General features: G+C 51.6%; 1 protein-coding gene across 5 annotated transcripts in view; it reads right to left on the bottom strand.

Moving 5' to 3' along the window:
- The window catches only part of phldb2b (pleckstrin homology-like domain, family B, member 2b), a 315,268-nt gene that overhangs the window by 12,061 nt on the left and 288,076 nt on the right, over positions 1 to 15,131 (bottom strand). For all 5 annotated transcript variants that reach the window (XM_086006161.1, XM_086006162.1, XM_086006163.1 and 2 more), the window contains 3 exons: positions 10,460 to 10,646; positions 6,027 to 6,117; positions 1,778 to 1,924 (listed from right to left, as the gene is read on the bottom strand). In XM_086006161.1, coding sequence (XP_085862287.1) covers positions 1,778 to 1,924; positions 6,027 to 6,117; positions 10,460 to 10,646 — 425 coding nt within the window. The remainder of the gene's footprint in view (positions 1 to 1,777; positions 1,925 to 6,026; positions 6,118 to 10,459; positions 10,647 to 15,131) is intronic.

Raw genomic sequence — 15,131 nt, 5'->3', positions numbered from 1 at the left:
GGACACCTCCTGCACTCACAATCCTCTTTGTTAGGGGGCCGATAATAAAAAGTTTTTTTACAAATCTGTTCTTCAGAGGTGCTGTATTCTCTTGAATTCAGAAGAATGAGAGGGGATCTCATTGAAGCATACAAAATTATTACAGGGCTTGATAGGGTGGATGCTGGGAGAATGTTTCCCTTGGCTGGGGAGTCTAGAACCAGGGGCCACAGCCTCAGGATAAAGGGTAGGCCATTCAGGACTGAGATGAGCAGAAATTTCTTCACACAGAGGGTGGTGAATCTTTGGAATTCTCTACCCCAGAGGGCTGTGGAGGCTCAGTCATTGGGTATATTCAAAACAGAAGTCGATATATTTCTGACTAGTAAGGGCATCAAGGGATATGGCGATAGGGCCGGTGAATGGAGTTGAGGCAGAAGATCAGGCTCGAAGGGCCGAATGGTCGACTCCTGCTCCTATTTCTTATGTTCTTATGTACAATCCACAAACCTCCCGACCCTGCCCAGCCCTGGTGGCATCCACTTGTGGACACCTCGGGGTTGATTTTCAGTGTGCCGTGAGGCGGGCTTTTAGGCGGGCGGGGGGCTAAAATCCCGAATTCGGGGGTCCCGACACCATCCCGCCCAAAACCCGCCTCCATGTAAGTTTCAACGGAGGCAGGTACCCGCCCCGCACTGGGACCCGCCGACCCGAGGCGGGAAGGGATTAGTGACAATTAACTGCCTGTTAACAGGTAGTTAACAGGCAGTTTTTAGCCTAATCCCTATTTTGAAGGTTGAAGTGTGGGATTCCCGACGGCTCCAAACCACGCCAAGTTAGAGGAGGCGGGCCGTCGGGTTGAAGGAGTTGGAGGGGTCGAGATGTCGGTGTTCAGGTGAGTGATGGGTGCATGAGTGCAAAGGTAAGTGTGTTTGGTGTGTCTAAAGTGTGTAAAGAAGTTTAAATTACCTGTACTTACCTTTACAGCCTTCCTTCCTCTAGGTTTCGGGAGTCCATCATCTAACCGGCACAGAAAGCAGAACGGCTGCGATCTGTCAAAAGTGACAGCCTTCAGCTTTCAGTGCCGGTGTGAGTTCTAACTGAGTCTGTGGAGAAGGACTCAGGTTAGAAGTCAGACTGTCAGTGTTTGACAGCTTCAAACAGCTGTGAAACGCTGATATTTCCTCTGTCAGCACATCTTGACAGATGAAATTTCAGTCTGTGACGTCACCTGTTGACGGGTGGCCCTTAATTGGCCTGCTGAGCCCGCTGGGTGGGCTCAACAAGGGCAATCAAGTGAAAATCGCGTGGATTGGCCGCATTGCGATGGAGGAGGGACTACAACTTTCCCGACTTCTGAATGAAGATCCAGCCCCTCATCTCACCAGGATACACCAACATTCAGACTTGCACTGGGTCGCACTGAGGATGGGGAAGCAGGGAAGCCAGCAGAGGGAGTCTGAGTGCAGGTCCCACTCCAGGCAAAGTCCCCGGGAAATTTCCAGCACTCGCCCGGCCCCTCGGGGGAGCTGAGTATCGACGGGAGTCGGTCTAAAGACTTGTGAAATCTCAGGGTGGTGAAGTTTAAACCTCTGCCCCCATTAATTCCCAATATCTCGAGCTCCAGGCAGGAACAGACCTTGGGGTTGCGACTGGAGATTTATCAAGAGCGCTAAGATCAGCCATTTCCAAACCCACAGGTCTATAGAATCCAACAGAACAAGCGAATAATACGGGCAAACAGTGGATGCCAAAAACCTGGGCTAGAGTTTGAACAGCCCTCGAATATGTCAAATACCTGTGATCGCTGCTTCTCTCGCATTTTAACTTCCTTTTCAATGAGCTGTTGTCGGCGTTCTGTCTCCTCCTGTAACCTCTTCTCCAGCTGTTCCCTGCGACACCTCTCCTCTTCCAAAGCCTGTTTCTTTGCTTCCATTTCCCGTTCCTCAAACACAAAACATAATTTTAACTCGTACTGCTCTTGCAGAAAAGGAAAATTAGTCTCATCCAAGAAATGTGGCTTGGAATTATAAAATTCAAATACAAACGTCGGCAGTACGGAACAAGTGATTCATGGCTAAACTACTGATCCCGTAAAGGCCCCTCCGCTACTGTCACTCGTCAGTCCGCCATCAGAGACAATAACCCCCATCAGAGACAATAACCCCCATCAGAGACAATAACCCCCATCAGAGACAATAACCCCCATCAGAGACAATAACCACCATCAGTGACAATAACCCCCATCAGAGACAATAACCCCCATCAGAGACAATAACCCCCATCAGGGACAATAACCCCCATCAGAGACAATAACCCCCATCAGGAACAATAACCCCCATCAGAGACAATAACCCCCATCAGAGACAATAACCCCCATCAGAGACAATAACCCCCATCAGGGACAATAACCCCCATCAGGGACAATAACCCCCATCAGGGACAATAACCCCCATCAGGGACAATAACCCCCATCAGGGACAATAGCCCCCATCAGGGACAATAACCCCCATCAGGAACAATAACCCCCCATCATAGACAATAACCCCCATCAGAGACAATAACCCCCATCAGGGACAATAACCCCCCATCAGGGACAATAACCCCCCATCAGGGACAATAACCCCCATCAGGGACAATAACCCCCATCAGAGACAATAACCCCCATCAGGGACAATAACCCCCATCAGGGACAATAACCCCCCATCAGAGACAATAACCCCTATCAGAGACAATAACCCCCATCAGGGACAATAACCCCCATCAGGGACAATAACCCCCATCAGAGACAATAACCCCCATCAGGGACAATAACCCCCATCAGGGACAATAACCCCCATCAGAGACAATAACCCCCATCAGGGACAATAACCCCCATCAGAGACAATAACCCCCATCAGAGACAATAACCCCCATCAGGGACAATAACCCCCCATCAGAGACAATAACCCCCCATCAGAGACAATAACCCCCATCAGGGACAATAACCCCCATCAGGGACAATAACCCCCCATCAGAGACAATAACCCCCATCAGAAACAATAACCCCTATCAGAGACAATAACCCCCATCAGAGACAATAACCCCCATCAGAGACAATAACCCCCATCAGAGACAATAACCCCCATCAGAGACAATAACCCCCATCAGGGACAATAACCCCCATCAGAGACAATAACCCCCATCAGAGACAATAACCCCCCATCAGGGACAATAACCCCCCCATCAGGGACAATAACCCCCCATCAGGGGCAATAACCCCCATCAGGGACAATAACCCCCATCAGGGACAATAACCCCCATCAGAGACAATAACCCCCATCAGGGACAATAACCCCCCATCAGAGACAATAACCCCCATCAGAGACAATAACCCCCATCAGGGACAATAACCCCCATCAGAGACAATAACCCCCATCAGAGACAATAACCCCCATCAGGGACAATAACCCCCCATCAGAGACAATAACCCCTATCAGAGACAATAACCCCCATCAGGGACAATAACCCCCATCAGAGACAATAACCCCCATCAGGGACAATAACCCCCATCAGGGACAATAACCCCCATCAGGGACAATAACCCCCATCAGGGACAATAACCCCCCATCAGGGACAATAACCCCCATCAGAGACAATAACCCCCATCAGGGACAATAACCCCCATCAGGGACAATAACCCCCATCAGGGACAATAACCCCCCATCAGAGACAATAACCCCTATCAGAGACAATAACCCCCATCAGGGACAATAACCCCCATCAGAGACAATAACCCCCATCAGGGACAATAACCCCCATCAGGGAAAATAACCCCCCATCAGAGACAATAACCCCCATCAGAGACAATAACCCCCATCAGGGACAATAACCCCCCATCAGAGACAATAACCCCCATCAGGGACAATAACCCCCCATCAGAGACAATAACCCCCATCAGAAACAATAACCCCTATCAGAGACAATAACCCCCATCAGAGACAATAACCCCCATCAGAGACAATAACCCCCATCAGGGACAATAACCCCCATCAGAGACAATAACCCCCATCAGGGACAATAACCCCCATCAGGGACAATAACCCCTGTCAGGGACAATAACCCCCATCAGGGACAATAACCCCCATCAGAGACAATAACCCCCCATCAGAGACAATAACCCCCATCAGAGACAATAACCGCCATCAGGGACAATAACCCCCATCAGAGACAATAACCCCCATCAGAGACAATAACCCCCCATCAGAGACAATAACCCCCCATCAGAGACAATAACCCCCCATCAGAGACAATAACCCCCATCAGAGACAATAACCCCCATCAGGGACAATAACCACCATCAGGGACAATAACCCCCATCAGAGACAATAACCCCCATCAGGGACAATAACCGCCATCAGGGACAATAACCCCCATCAGAGACAATAACCCCCATCAGGGACAATAACCCCCATCAGAGACAATAACCCCGCCGACCCCCAATCGGTTTTGATGCTGATAGTCTCTATAAGAACAATAGCCGTCTTGTACTTACAGGTTTAATCGAACTGGTGGCCATTCACAGGAGTGTTGTCAAATAAAATGTTGACACTGATCCACAGAAGGAGAAATTAGGGCAGGTGACCAAAAGCTTGATTTTAAGGAGTGTCTTAAAGGAGGCGAGACAGGTAGAGAGGCGGAGAGGTTTATGCACGGAATTTCAGAGCTTCGGAAGCTGAAGGCACGGCCACCAAACGTGGAGCGATGAACATCAGGCCTGCGCAAGAGGCCAGGATTAGAGGAGCGCAGATATCTTGGGGGGTTGTGGTGCTGAAGGCGATTACAGAGATAGAGAGGAGCGAGTACATGGAGGGATTTGAAAACAAGGATGAGAATTTTGAAATCGAGGCGTTGCTGGACCGGGAGCCAATGTAGGTCAGCGAGCACTGGGGGTAATGGGTGAACGGGACTTAGTGCGAGTTTGGACACGGGCAGCCGAGTTTTGGATGACCTCAAGTTTATCACAGATAAAAATGCCCCATTTTGAACAGAAGATTACGATGAAAGGAATTTCATGTTTTTAAAACTTTTCTCCCTGAGCTTTCAAACATGAAGGGCTAGATTTTCGTGGAGCCCTCAGGCGGGGTTTCAGGCGTGTGGGGGAGGAAAATCCCAAATTCAGGGGTCCCGACACCATCCCGCCTAAAACCCCGCCCCACGCAACTTTCAGGGGCGGCAGGTACCCGCCCCACACTGGGACCCGCCGACCCGAGGCGGGAATGGATTAGTGCCAATTAACTACCTGTTAACAGAAGTTAACAGGCAGTTTTTAGCCTAATCCCTATTTTGAGGGGTTTCGTGTGGGTTTCCCGACGGCTCCAAACCACGTCAGGTAGAGCAGGCGGGCCGTCGGGTTGAAGGAGTTGGAGGGGTCGCGATGTCGGTGCTCAGGTGAGTGATGGGTGCATGAGTGCAAAGGTAAGTGTGTTTGGTGTGTTTAAAGTGTATAAAGAACTTTTACTTACCTGTACTTACCTTCACAGCCTTTCTTCCTGTAGCCATCGGGAGCCCATCACTCAGCCGGCACTTAAAGCTGAACGGCTGCGATCTGTGAAAAGTAACAGCCTTCAGCTTTGAGTGCCGGTGTGAGTTCTAACTGAGTCTGTGTAGAAGGACTCATGTCAGAAGTCAGACTGTCAGTGTTTCACAGCTTCAAACAGCTGTGAGACACTGATATTTCATCTGTCAAGAACTCTTGACAAATGAAATTGCAGTCTGTGACGTCACCTGTTGCCGGGTGGCCCTTAATTGGCCTGCTGAGCCCGCTGGGCGGGCTCAACAAGGTCAATCAAGGGAAAATCGCGCGGATTGGCCGGACATCGAAGTAGGCGGGTCTAAAACCCGAAAGTTGAAGTCCCGCCCTCTTCCCGGCAGGTTCGGGAAAATCGACCCCGAAGTTACACCTTGCAGGAAGAAGAAACACTAGGCGCAGACACACTGGAGACGTGCTCACATTGTGAAACCGTCTGCAGCAACCCTACAACCCGGAGTCACAGAAGAGAACTCACTTTGCTTTCGATTAGCCACGCCCTTTCCGCCTGGGCCTCCTTTAACAGACGTTCCATCTCTTCCAGTTTAGCAACATTAAAGGTACTGGCACTGCTCAAACACACAAAACAAAATAAGTGCACGGTAATCTCTTTAAATGCAAAGGACTGAAACATGTTGTCTGACTTTGCACTACTTTAAACTTTATATGAAAACCGATGACCGTTTGGCTAAGTTGCCCAAACGCAGCAGGCAACGTAACAGCAATGGATATTTTGTAAGTGATAGTTTTATTGATTACTTGTAAAACACACAGCACTGCAGGCCATGGTGAGTGTTTTCGGGGAATTCATAGAATCGTCTCTCAATACAAGTGTCACTCAGTCCAGAATTAACCCACTTTGCACAGAACAAGACTTACTGAACCAGCTCGGTGTCTTGCTCGCAGCCCCTTGACCCCTGCCCTTGCTCCCAGCCCCTTGGCCCCTGCCCTTGCCCCTTGCCCCCTTGTTCCCAGCCCCTTGACCCCTGCCCTTGCCCTCTTGTTCCCAGCCCCTTGCTCCCTTGTTCCCAGCCCCTTGCCCCCTGCCCTTGCCCCTTGCCCCCTTGTTCCCAGCCCCTTGCCCCCTTGTTCCCAGCCCCTTGCCCCCTGCCCTTGCCCCCTTGTTCCCAGCCCCTTGCTCCCTTGTTCCCAGCCCCTTGCTCCCTTGTTCCCAGCCCCTTGCTCCCTTGTTCCGAGCCCCTTGCCCCCTTGTTCCCAGCCCCTTGCCCCCTTGTTCCCAGCCCCTTGCCCCCTTGTTCCCAGCCCCTTGCCCCCTTGTTCCCAGCCCCTTGCTCCCTTGTTCCCAGCCCCTTGCTCCCTTGTTCCCAGCCCCTTGCTCCCTTGTTCCCAGCCCCTTGCTCCCTTGTTCCCAGCCCCTTGCTCCCTTGTTCCGAGCCCCTTGCCCCCTTGTTCCCAGCCCCTTGCCCCCTTGTTCCCAGCCCCTTGCCCCCTTGTTCCCAGCCCCTTGCCCCCTTGTTCCCAGCCCCTTGCTCCCTTGTTCCCAGCCCCTTGCTCCCTTGTTCCTAGCCCCTTGCCCCCTTGACCCCTGCCCCCTTCTGTCCCTGAAACCATCCTCCTCACCATCCAATCCAAACCCTCTTGAGCCTTAGTACATTGCTGGCAAACCAAAACTAGAATCTACACACCGCTACCGTGAAAACCAGTTTAATTGAATAGTTAAGAAAACTGAATGCAGGAATGTTAAGTTCATCAAGTGGGAACGATGGGTTTTATGGGAGTTGTCACTTTGCAAAGATTCTTATTAGTCACATTTATGGAATAACAGACATTGCAAAGAATTGTGTCAAGAGCCTAAGGCCTAGAAATTGGGTTGGGGCGCCAAAGTGGCGCAAAAGTCGCCTGAGCGCAGGATTTAGCGCAGCGTTCGAGGCTTCAGCGATCGTCCGATATTCAGTTTCATTGCCCCTTGAGGGACACGGGGCGAGGCTCGAGGCGCTCCACGTCCCTCTTAGGGCGCTGAAACTGAATATCGCAGCGCAACATGCTGCAGCGCCACACGCTGCGGTACTGCAGGCCTTCCTCCCACTGTTAAGGGGGAGGTGCCTGCAACAGCGCGAACCCCGATCGCGAATGCCAGCAAATGAGCCCGGCACCAAAGAGAAGTGCCGGGCTCTCAGGAAACAGCCGGCAATGCCGCGACGGGGGGGGGGCTAGGAGGCCGGGGACGGAGGTGCTGGCAGGCGGCCGCCCCGCACCTCCACCTTAACTTGCGCCGCTGCCGGCACAGTAAGGCCCCGTGAACCGGGCGCGGGTAGCGAGCGGTGCAACTGCGGCGTTCGCTACCAAATATCGCGAACGGGCGCGAATGGGGCGCTGCGCACACCGATGATGTCATCGGTGGCGGCGCAGCGCAAAAGGCTAACGCCACCATTATCGCCCCAACTCAATATCGCGGGAGGCGCAACCAGTGGCGCTACAGCCACTGCCTGCCTCTTTAGGCGCTAACAAGTGGCGCTACTCTTTAAATGATAAAACTTAGCAAAAGCAAAGGAAGCGCCCAGAGCCTGGCTCTTGCTCTCTAACAGGGTTTCATTGTAAAATGCTGCAGGATCTTCTCTCCGGCACAGTATTGACCCTCTGCCGCCCTCCTGTGGCTACTGTGAGTCTGGTTGGCAAACGCTTTACAGCCAATGAAGTACTTTTTGAAGCATAGTCACTGTTGTAATGTAGGAAACGCGGCAGCCAATTTACACACAAGCTCCCACAAACAGCAATGTGATAATGACCAGATCATCTGTTTTTAGTGACGTTGATTGAGGGATAAATATTGGCCCTAGGACACCAGGGAGAACTCCCCTGCTCTTCTTCAAAATAGTGCCGTGGGATCTTTTACGTCCACCTGAGAGAGCAGACGGGGCCTCGGTTTAATGTCTCATCCGAAAGACGGCACCTCCGACAGTGCAGCACTCCCTCAGCACTGCACTGGAGTATCAGCCTAGATTTTGCGCTTAAATCTCTGGAGTGGGACTAGGAATGAATAAATTGGGAAAAGCCTAAAATTACACTGCGTTAACAGGTTAAAAGGAATTTCACAGTGTTGAACAGAGCATGGAAAAAGCTTCATAATGAGCAGTATTATTTCATAAATTAATCAGCCCACAAATCCCTTTGTGACTTTGCCAGACTGACTGATTGTAAAAACAAGAAGCATACAGATGTTGGGTGGAATCCCACAGGAAAGGCTCCTTTCTGGGTGAACTACAATATTCCCTACTGCAAGTAGATTTTTGAAACTGCCACGATGGAAAAGCTGTGAACAATATTCAGCCCTCTTCTACTGGACATAAAATTCAGTGAAAGCCAGACTGGACCATCTCGTCACTGCCAGGTGCCTCGACACATTACCTACAGTGGTTTAGCAGATGTTTTTGGCACAGTTTAGAATCAACAACCTAGACATGTGTATTTTAGCACCATATTTTATTGGCCATTAGAGGCTTTTATCTTAAAGCGTCAGCTGTTTATTTACAAGAGTTAAATGTGGCGCTAAACTGCAGTGTGGTGTCTAACACTAAAGTTAGTGTCGTTGATGCTGGCTTTCCACAGAAGGTTTGTGTGTAATTAATCGGAAGCACCTGGTTCTAACTGTACATCAAAGGCTGGTTTTAATCACATCTGGGGCTTTAAACATCCTGACCCAGCTCACAACATTTCAGCAGGTAGTTGAGTCCTTCTGTTCTTTTGTTTTGAATGTTGTTAACTGCTGTATGTGGCCCATCAAACTGTCAGCATGGCCCGGTGATGGCACGTTAGGTTTATCACATTCAGATGCGGGTCTTGGGTCTAATTCCATTCTCTCGTGCAAGGGTTTGTGTCAACGTGACGCAATCTCTCCATCACAGCGGTAAACTTCGAGAGGCTGGACTTCGATATTAGGTCAGTGGGATTGAACATAGCTTTGCGTCGGTTGTCCAGACAGAATACAATGTGGATGTTAGCTGACATTGTTAACAGTTCCCTCTCCTCAGGTACTGTCCCCCTCCCCATCAAATCTGCCATCATCACCCCCTCCTCAAAAAAAAACCCTCCACCTTGCTGTCCTTGCAAACTACCGACCCATCTCCAACCTCTCTTTCCTCTCCAAAGTCCTTGAACGTGTTGTCACCTCCCAAATCCGTGCCCATCTTTCCTGCAACTCCATATTTGAACCTCTCCAATCAGGTTTCCACCCCTGACACAGCACTGAAACAGCCCTTATCAAAGTCACAAATGGCATCCTTTGTGATTGTGACCGTGATAAATAATCCCTCATCCTTCTCGACTTGTCTGCAGCCTTTGACACGGTTGAGCACACCATCCTTCTCCTCCGTTGTCCAGAGCTTAAGACCTACACAGCTGAAGGCATGGCCACCAACAGTGGGGCAAAGGAAGTAAGGATTGCACAAGAAACCAGAATCGGAGGGACAAATTGATCTCAGAGGGCTGTAGGGCTGGAAGAGGTTACTGAGATAGGGAGGGACAAGACCATGGAGGGAAATGAACACGAGGATAGGAATTTTAAACTTGAGACGTTGCCTGACTGGGAGCCAATGTAGGTCAGCGAGCACAGGGGTGATGGGCGAACGGGACTTGGTGCGAGTTAGGACACGGGCAGCAGAGCTTTGGTTGAGCTCAAGTTTACATAGGGTAGAGGATGGGAGGCCGGCCAGGAGTGCGTTGGAACAGCCAAGTCTGGAGGTAACAAAGGCATGGATGAGGGTTTCAGCAGCGGATGAGCAGAGGCGGGGCAGAGACGGGCGATGTTACGGAGGAGTTGGTAAACTATCCCGAGAAGTACTAACATTCTCTGCTCCCGCTGCCGGGCCTTGTTGAACAGACAGGGTGGAGTTATTGCTCCAAGAAGTTACTATTCATGGGGCAGAAGGAAGGTCTCACAGAGAAAACTTTTACCTGGAAATATTGTCAGGGGAACAGGCAGATAAGTTAGTGTCCACACTGTCAGAGCTGTCCAAGCTCAGGGCGTCGAAGGCACTGTCCTTGTATCCGTTGTCAGTGTAGGGGGAGCGATCTCCCCCAGCACTGGCCTCATCCTGGGCTCTCAGCCTCTGCTCGTCACTGGCACGGTGATGCCGGGGTCCTGAAGGGAGCGACAGTACAATATTTCACTCAAACACTTTCAATTTACAGAACAAACTGCAACTACAAAAACAGAGCAACCATGAAACTAGGCTTGAGGGGAACGAATTCCTTTGTGAGCACGAATTAAAATAAATCAGTAATAATGGCCATGGCCCAGAATCCATCGTTTGGCACAGATAATAATCTAACTACAATTAGAATACATTCCCATTATCCCTACTCTCTGTCTCCTTCCTCCCAACCAGTTCCCTATCCATGTCGATACATTGCCTCCTATTCTATGCGCTCTCATTTTAGTGATGAGTCATTATATGGAACCTTATCTTCTGGAAGTCCATATAAACAACATCCACAGACACTCCCTTATCTACCACGTTAGTGACCTCCTCAAAGAATTCAACTAGTTTATTTAGACATGACTGGGCCTTTACAACAAATCCATGCTGGCTTCTCTGATCAGCTCACGTTTGTCCAAGTGCTGAGTCACTCTGTCCTCACAGGAACCTCATACATTTCTCTGTACCTGTCGGGATGGTGAGGGGAACACATGGGTGCAGTCTCTCCCAAACTCTCCACTCCACTGCAGTTTGGAGAGGACGCGATTACCTCACTTTGCACAATTGTGGTCAACCCCATTTACTGTGAAGGTACAGCTGTGCTTGCACCTTGACCGCGACAGTGATTGTGAGCAGCCCACCTTGTACTCTAGTGTGTTAGTGTAAATGTGGACCATTGCACAGACATCCCCGGTGAAAGGCCGATAGGCCCTGCAGTCCCTCAGCAACTGAGAATCCAAGCCAGCTTCCGTTCCCACTCAGCCCATCTTAGGTGTGGACATTAAAACAGGTTTCCCAGCCCCTGGGCTGGTGAGGGGGAATGGTCCCAAACCCCCACCCTGGGCTGGTGAGGGTGATGGTCCCAGGCCCCCACCCTGGGCTGGTGAGGGGAATGGTCCTGGTCTCCCACCCCCTGGGCTGGTGAGGGGAATGGTCCTGGTCTCCCACCCCCTGGGCTGGTGAGGGGAATGGTCCTGGTCTCCCACCCCCTGGGCTGGTGAGGGGAATGGTCCTGGTCTTCACCCCCTGGGCTGGTGAGGGGAATGGTCCTGGTCTCCCACCCCCTGGGCTGGTGAGGGGAATGGTCCTGGTCTTCACCCCCTGGGCTGGTGAGGGGAATGGTCCTGGTCTCCACCCCCTGGGTGGTGAGAGGAATGGTCCTGGTCTCCACCCCTTGGGTGGTGAGAGGAATGGTCCTGGTCTCCTCCCCCTGGGCTGGTGAGGGGAATGGTCCTGGTCTCCTCCCCCTGGGTGGTGAGGGGAATGGTCCTGGTCTCCTCCCCCTGGGTGGTGAGAGGAATGGTCCTGGTCTCCTCCCCCTGGGTGGTGAGAGGAATGGTCCTGGTCTTCACCCCCTGGGCTGGTGAGGGGAATGGTCCTGGTCTTCACCCCCTGGGCTGGTGAGGGGAATGGTCCTGGTCTTCACCCCTGGGTGGTGAGGGGAATGGTCCTGGTCTCCACCCCCTGGGTGGTGAGGGGAATGGTCCTGGTCTCCTCCCCCTGGGTGGTGAGGGGAATGGTCCTGGCCTTCACCCCCTGGGTGGTGAGGGGAATGGTCCTGGTCTTCACCCCTGGGCTGGTGAGGGGAATGGCTCTCGGTCTCCACCCCCTGGGCTGGTGAGGGGAATGGTCCTGGTCTTCACCCCTGGGTGGTGAGGGGAATGGTCCTGGTCTCCACCCCCTGGGTGGTGAGGGGAATGGTCCTGGTCTCTTCCCCCTGGGTGGTGAGGGGAATGGTCCTGGCCTTCACCCCCTGGGTGGTGAGGGGAATGGTCCTGATCTTCACCCCTGGGCTGGTGAGGGGAATGGCCCTCGGTCTCCACCCCCTGGGTGGTGAGGGGAATGGTCCTGGTCTTCACCCCTGGGCTGGTGAGGGGAATGGTCCTGGTCTTCACCCCCTGGGTGGTGAGGGGAATGGTCCTGGTCTCCCACCCCCTGGGTGGTGAGGGGAATGGTCCTAGTCTCCTCCCCCTGGGTGGTGAGGGGAATGGTCCTGGTCTCCTCCCCCTGGGCTGGTGAGGGGAATGGTCCTGGTCTCCTCCCCCTGGGTAGTGAGGGGAATGGTCCTGGTCTCCCACCCCCTGGGTGGTGAGGGGAATGGTCCTGGTCTTCACCCCTGGGTGGTGAGGGGAATGGTCCTCGGTCTCCTCCCCCTGGGCTGGTGAGGGTGATGGTCCCAGGCCCCCACCCTGGGTGGTGAGGGGAATGGTCCTGGTCTCCACCCCCTGGGTGGTGAGGGGAATGGTCCCAGGCCCCCACCCCTTGCCTCTGCTGGGAACGCACCTGCTCAGGTGTTGGCCGCGGCCAGGATTGAGCTGGCCTGTGATGGCTCCTGTAGTCGGCTTGCCAGCACTTGATGTTGACATATGAATAATAAGCACTTGGGGGAGGCAAGGCGACAATGGCACCGTGACCAGCGAGCGATTGCCTTGAGGAAAGGGCAACTGCAAAAAATGTTTGTGGGATAGGAAATCATTGAAAAACCATCGAGAATGTTCCAATAAAGTTTACACACAGCAGGTTGACATTCGAAAGCCAGCTGTGTTCTAGAGAATCCTGTCTGAAAAAATACAGTTACTGCAGCTCTTGAAAGTCTCCCGTCATCTATTTCTTTAACGGTAGGGGGCATTAGATGCACACTGACCGATCAAACATGACACGAGGATAAACTGTGGGATCTCACCACGTACAACGCTGCCACAACAATAACCAGCCAAGTGTGGAATGGTTCTGGCTGAGGAATTGGTTGCTGGACTCGTGGCCCAACCATCCTGTGCCGTGTGGCAGGGCGCGTCGACAGGGAGCCACACAGACCGGTGGACTAAAACCCACCAGGTCTTTCGGTGTCGTTTCCACGGCTACATCCAGCGCACGGTATGCCACCCATCCCCGTCTCGCCCTGGTAAATCCGCAATCGGCACACGCAACCGTGCCAGAAAGGTTTTTGGCAAAAATCGATGAAGATATTGGCACCGTGGTCAAACAGTCAAACCAGCTCATCACCAAATGCTCAGGACAGTCTGACCCCAGGAGAGACGTCAGCTGGGCAAAGAGAGAGATGTGATTGCACTAGAGAGGGTACAGAGGAGATTTACCAGGATGTTGCTGGTAGTAGAGAATCTTAGCTATGAGGAAAGATTGGATAGGCTGGGATTGTTTTCTTTGGAACAGAGGAGACTGAGGGGAGACTTGATTGAGGTGTATAAAATTATGCGGGGCCTAGATAGAGTGGATAGAAAGGACCTATTTCCCTAGCAGATAAGTCAATAACTAGGGGCATAGATTTAAAGTAATTGGTAGAAGGATTAGTGGGGAGTTGAGGAGAACTTTCTTCACCCAGAAGGTGGTGGGGGTCTGGAACTCACTGCCTGAAAGGGTGGTCGAGGCAGAAACCCTCAACACATTTAAAAAGTACTTGTATATGCACCTGAAGTGCCGTAACCTACCGGGCTACGGACCAAGAGCTGGAAAGTGGGATTAGGCTGGAGAGCTCTTTGTCGGCCAGCACGGACACGATGGGCCGAAGGGCCTCCTCCTGTGCTGTAAGTGTCTATGACTCTATGAAAGGAAGCCGTGGTGTGTCAGCCATCAAGTCGAGGCTGTCTGTGGCAGTGAGCAATATCTAAACCTGCTTTAAACATATTCCGTCAGAGTTTAAAGCTGCCATTAATTAGGCTGAAAACGCCAGGCTGGCACGGAATCCAAGTGTCCCAGATCAGATCTTGCAGCTGGCATCAATCTACCCCAGTGTAAATACACAGGAGAAGCCTGGAGCCCGGAGACATGTTGAACTCAACAACCCCAACCTGCCAATGAAGGAGACGGTTAAGTTCAAATGTCACAGGTCAAGGATAAGCAGCACATCACAGCACTGAAGTCCAGATGCTGCCCAGTAGATGAAAGTTGCCAAATAGGAATTTCATCCAAATCCTTTTTGCGAGCAACCTCATTCTAAATTTAAATGTGCGACTGCCTCTGTCTGAGTATAAAGTGTAGCCTCGCATCATAGGAACACACGGCCATCCAGATGAAGACCATTTTATATTTTTCAACCCAAACTAGGTCTGTGAAACTCCCACAGCATAAAAAAGGCTGTAACAGACACTGCTGTTTTGTACGTCTCACACTGATGCTAAACACACTCTGAACTTTGAAATGACGCTGGTTTCAACAATGACATTGAAGAATTGCCCATTTCGCAGTGTGTGTAATGGAGGCGAGTGGCACCAAGCCTATTTCCCCATCTCACAAATCCCAACGTCAAATATATCCAATGTATAGAAGCTCTATAAATAAGAATTTAAGTAAGAATTGTTTACCTGTATAATGTGAAAACAGGACTATAATTCCCAAGCGGGCAGTAGTTAGACAGATCAAAATGAGAAAGCAATGGTGAATGTAACTGCAATGATTGCGAGATTGGATTG

The sequence above is a fragment of the Somniosus microcephalus genome, chromosome 14 (assembly GCF_052327205.1).
Source record: "Somniosus microcephalus isolate GS21.2 chromosome 14, FLI_Smic_1.0, whole genome shotgun sequence".
Taxonomy (NCBI): Eukaryota; Metazoa; Chordata; class Chondrichthyes; order Squaliformes; family Somniosidae; genus Somniosus; species Somniosus microcephalus.
Note: the sequence above shows the minus strand (reverse complement) of the source record. Positions and strands in the feature narration are given on the sequence as shown.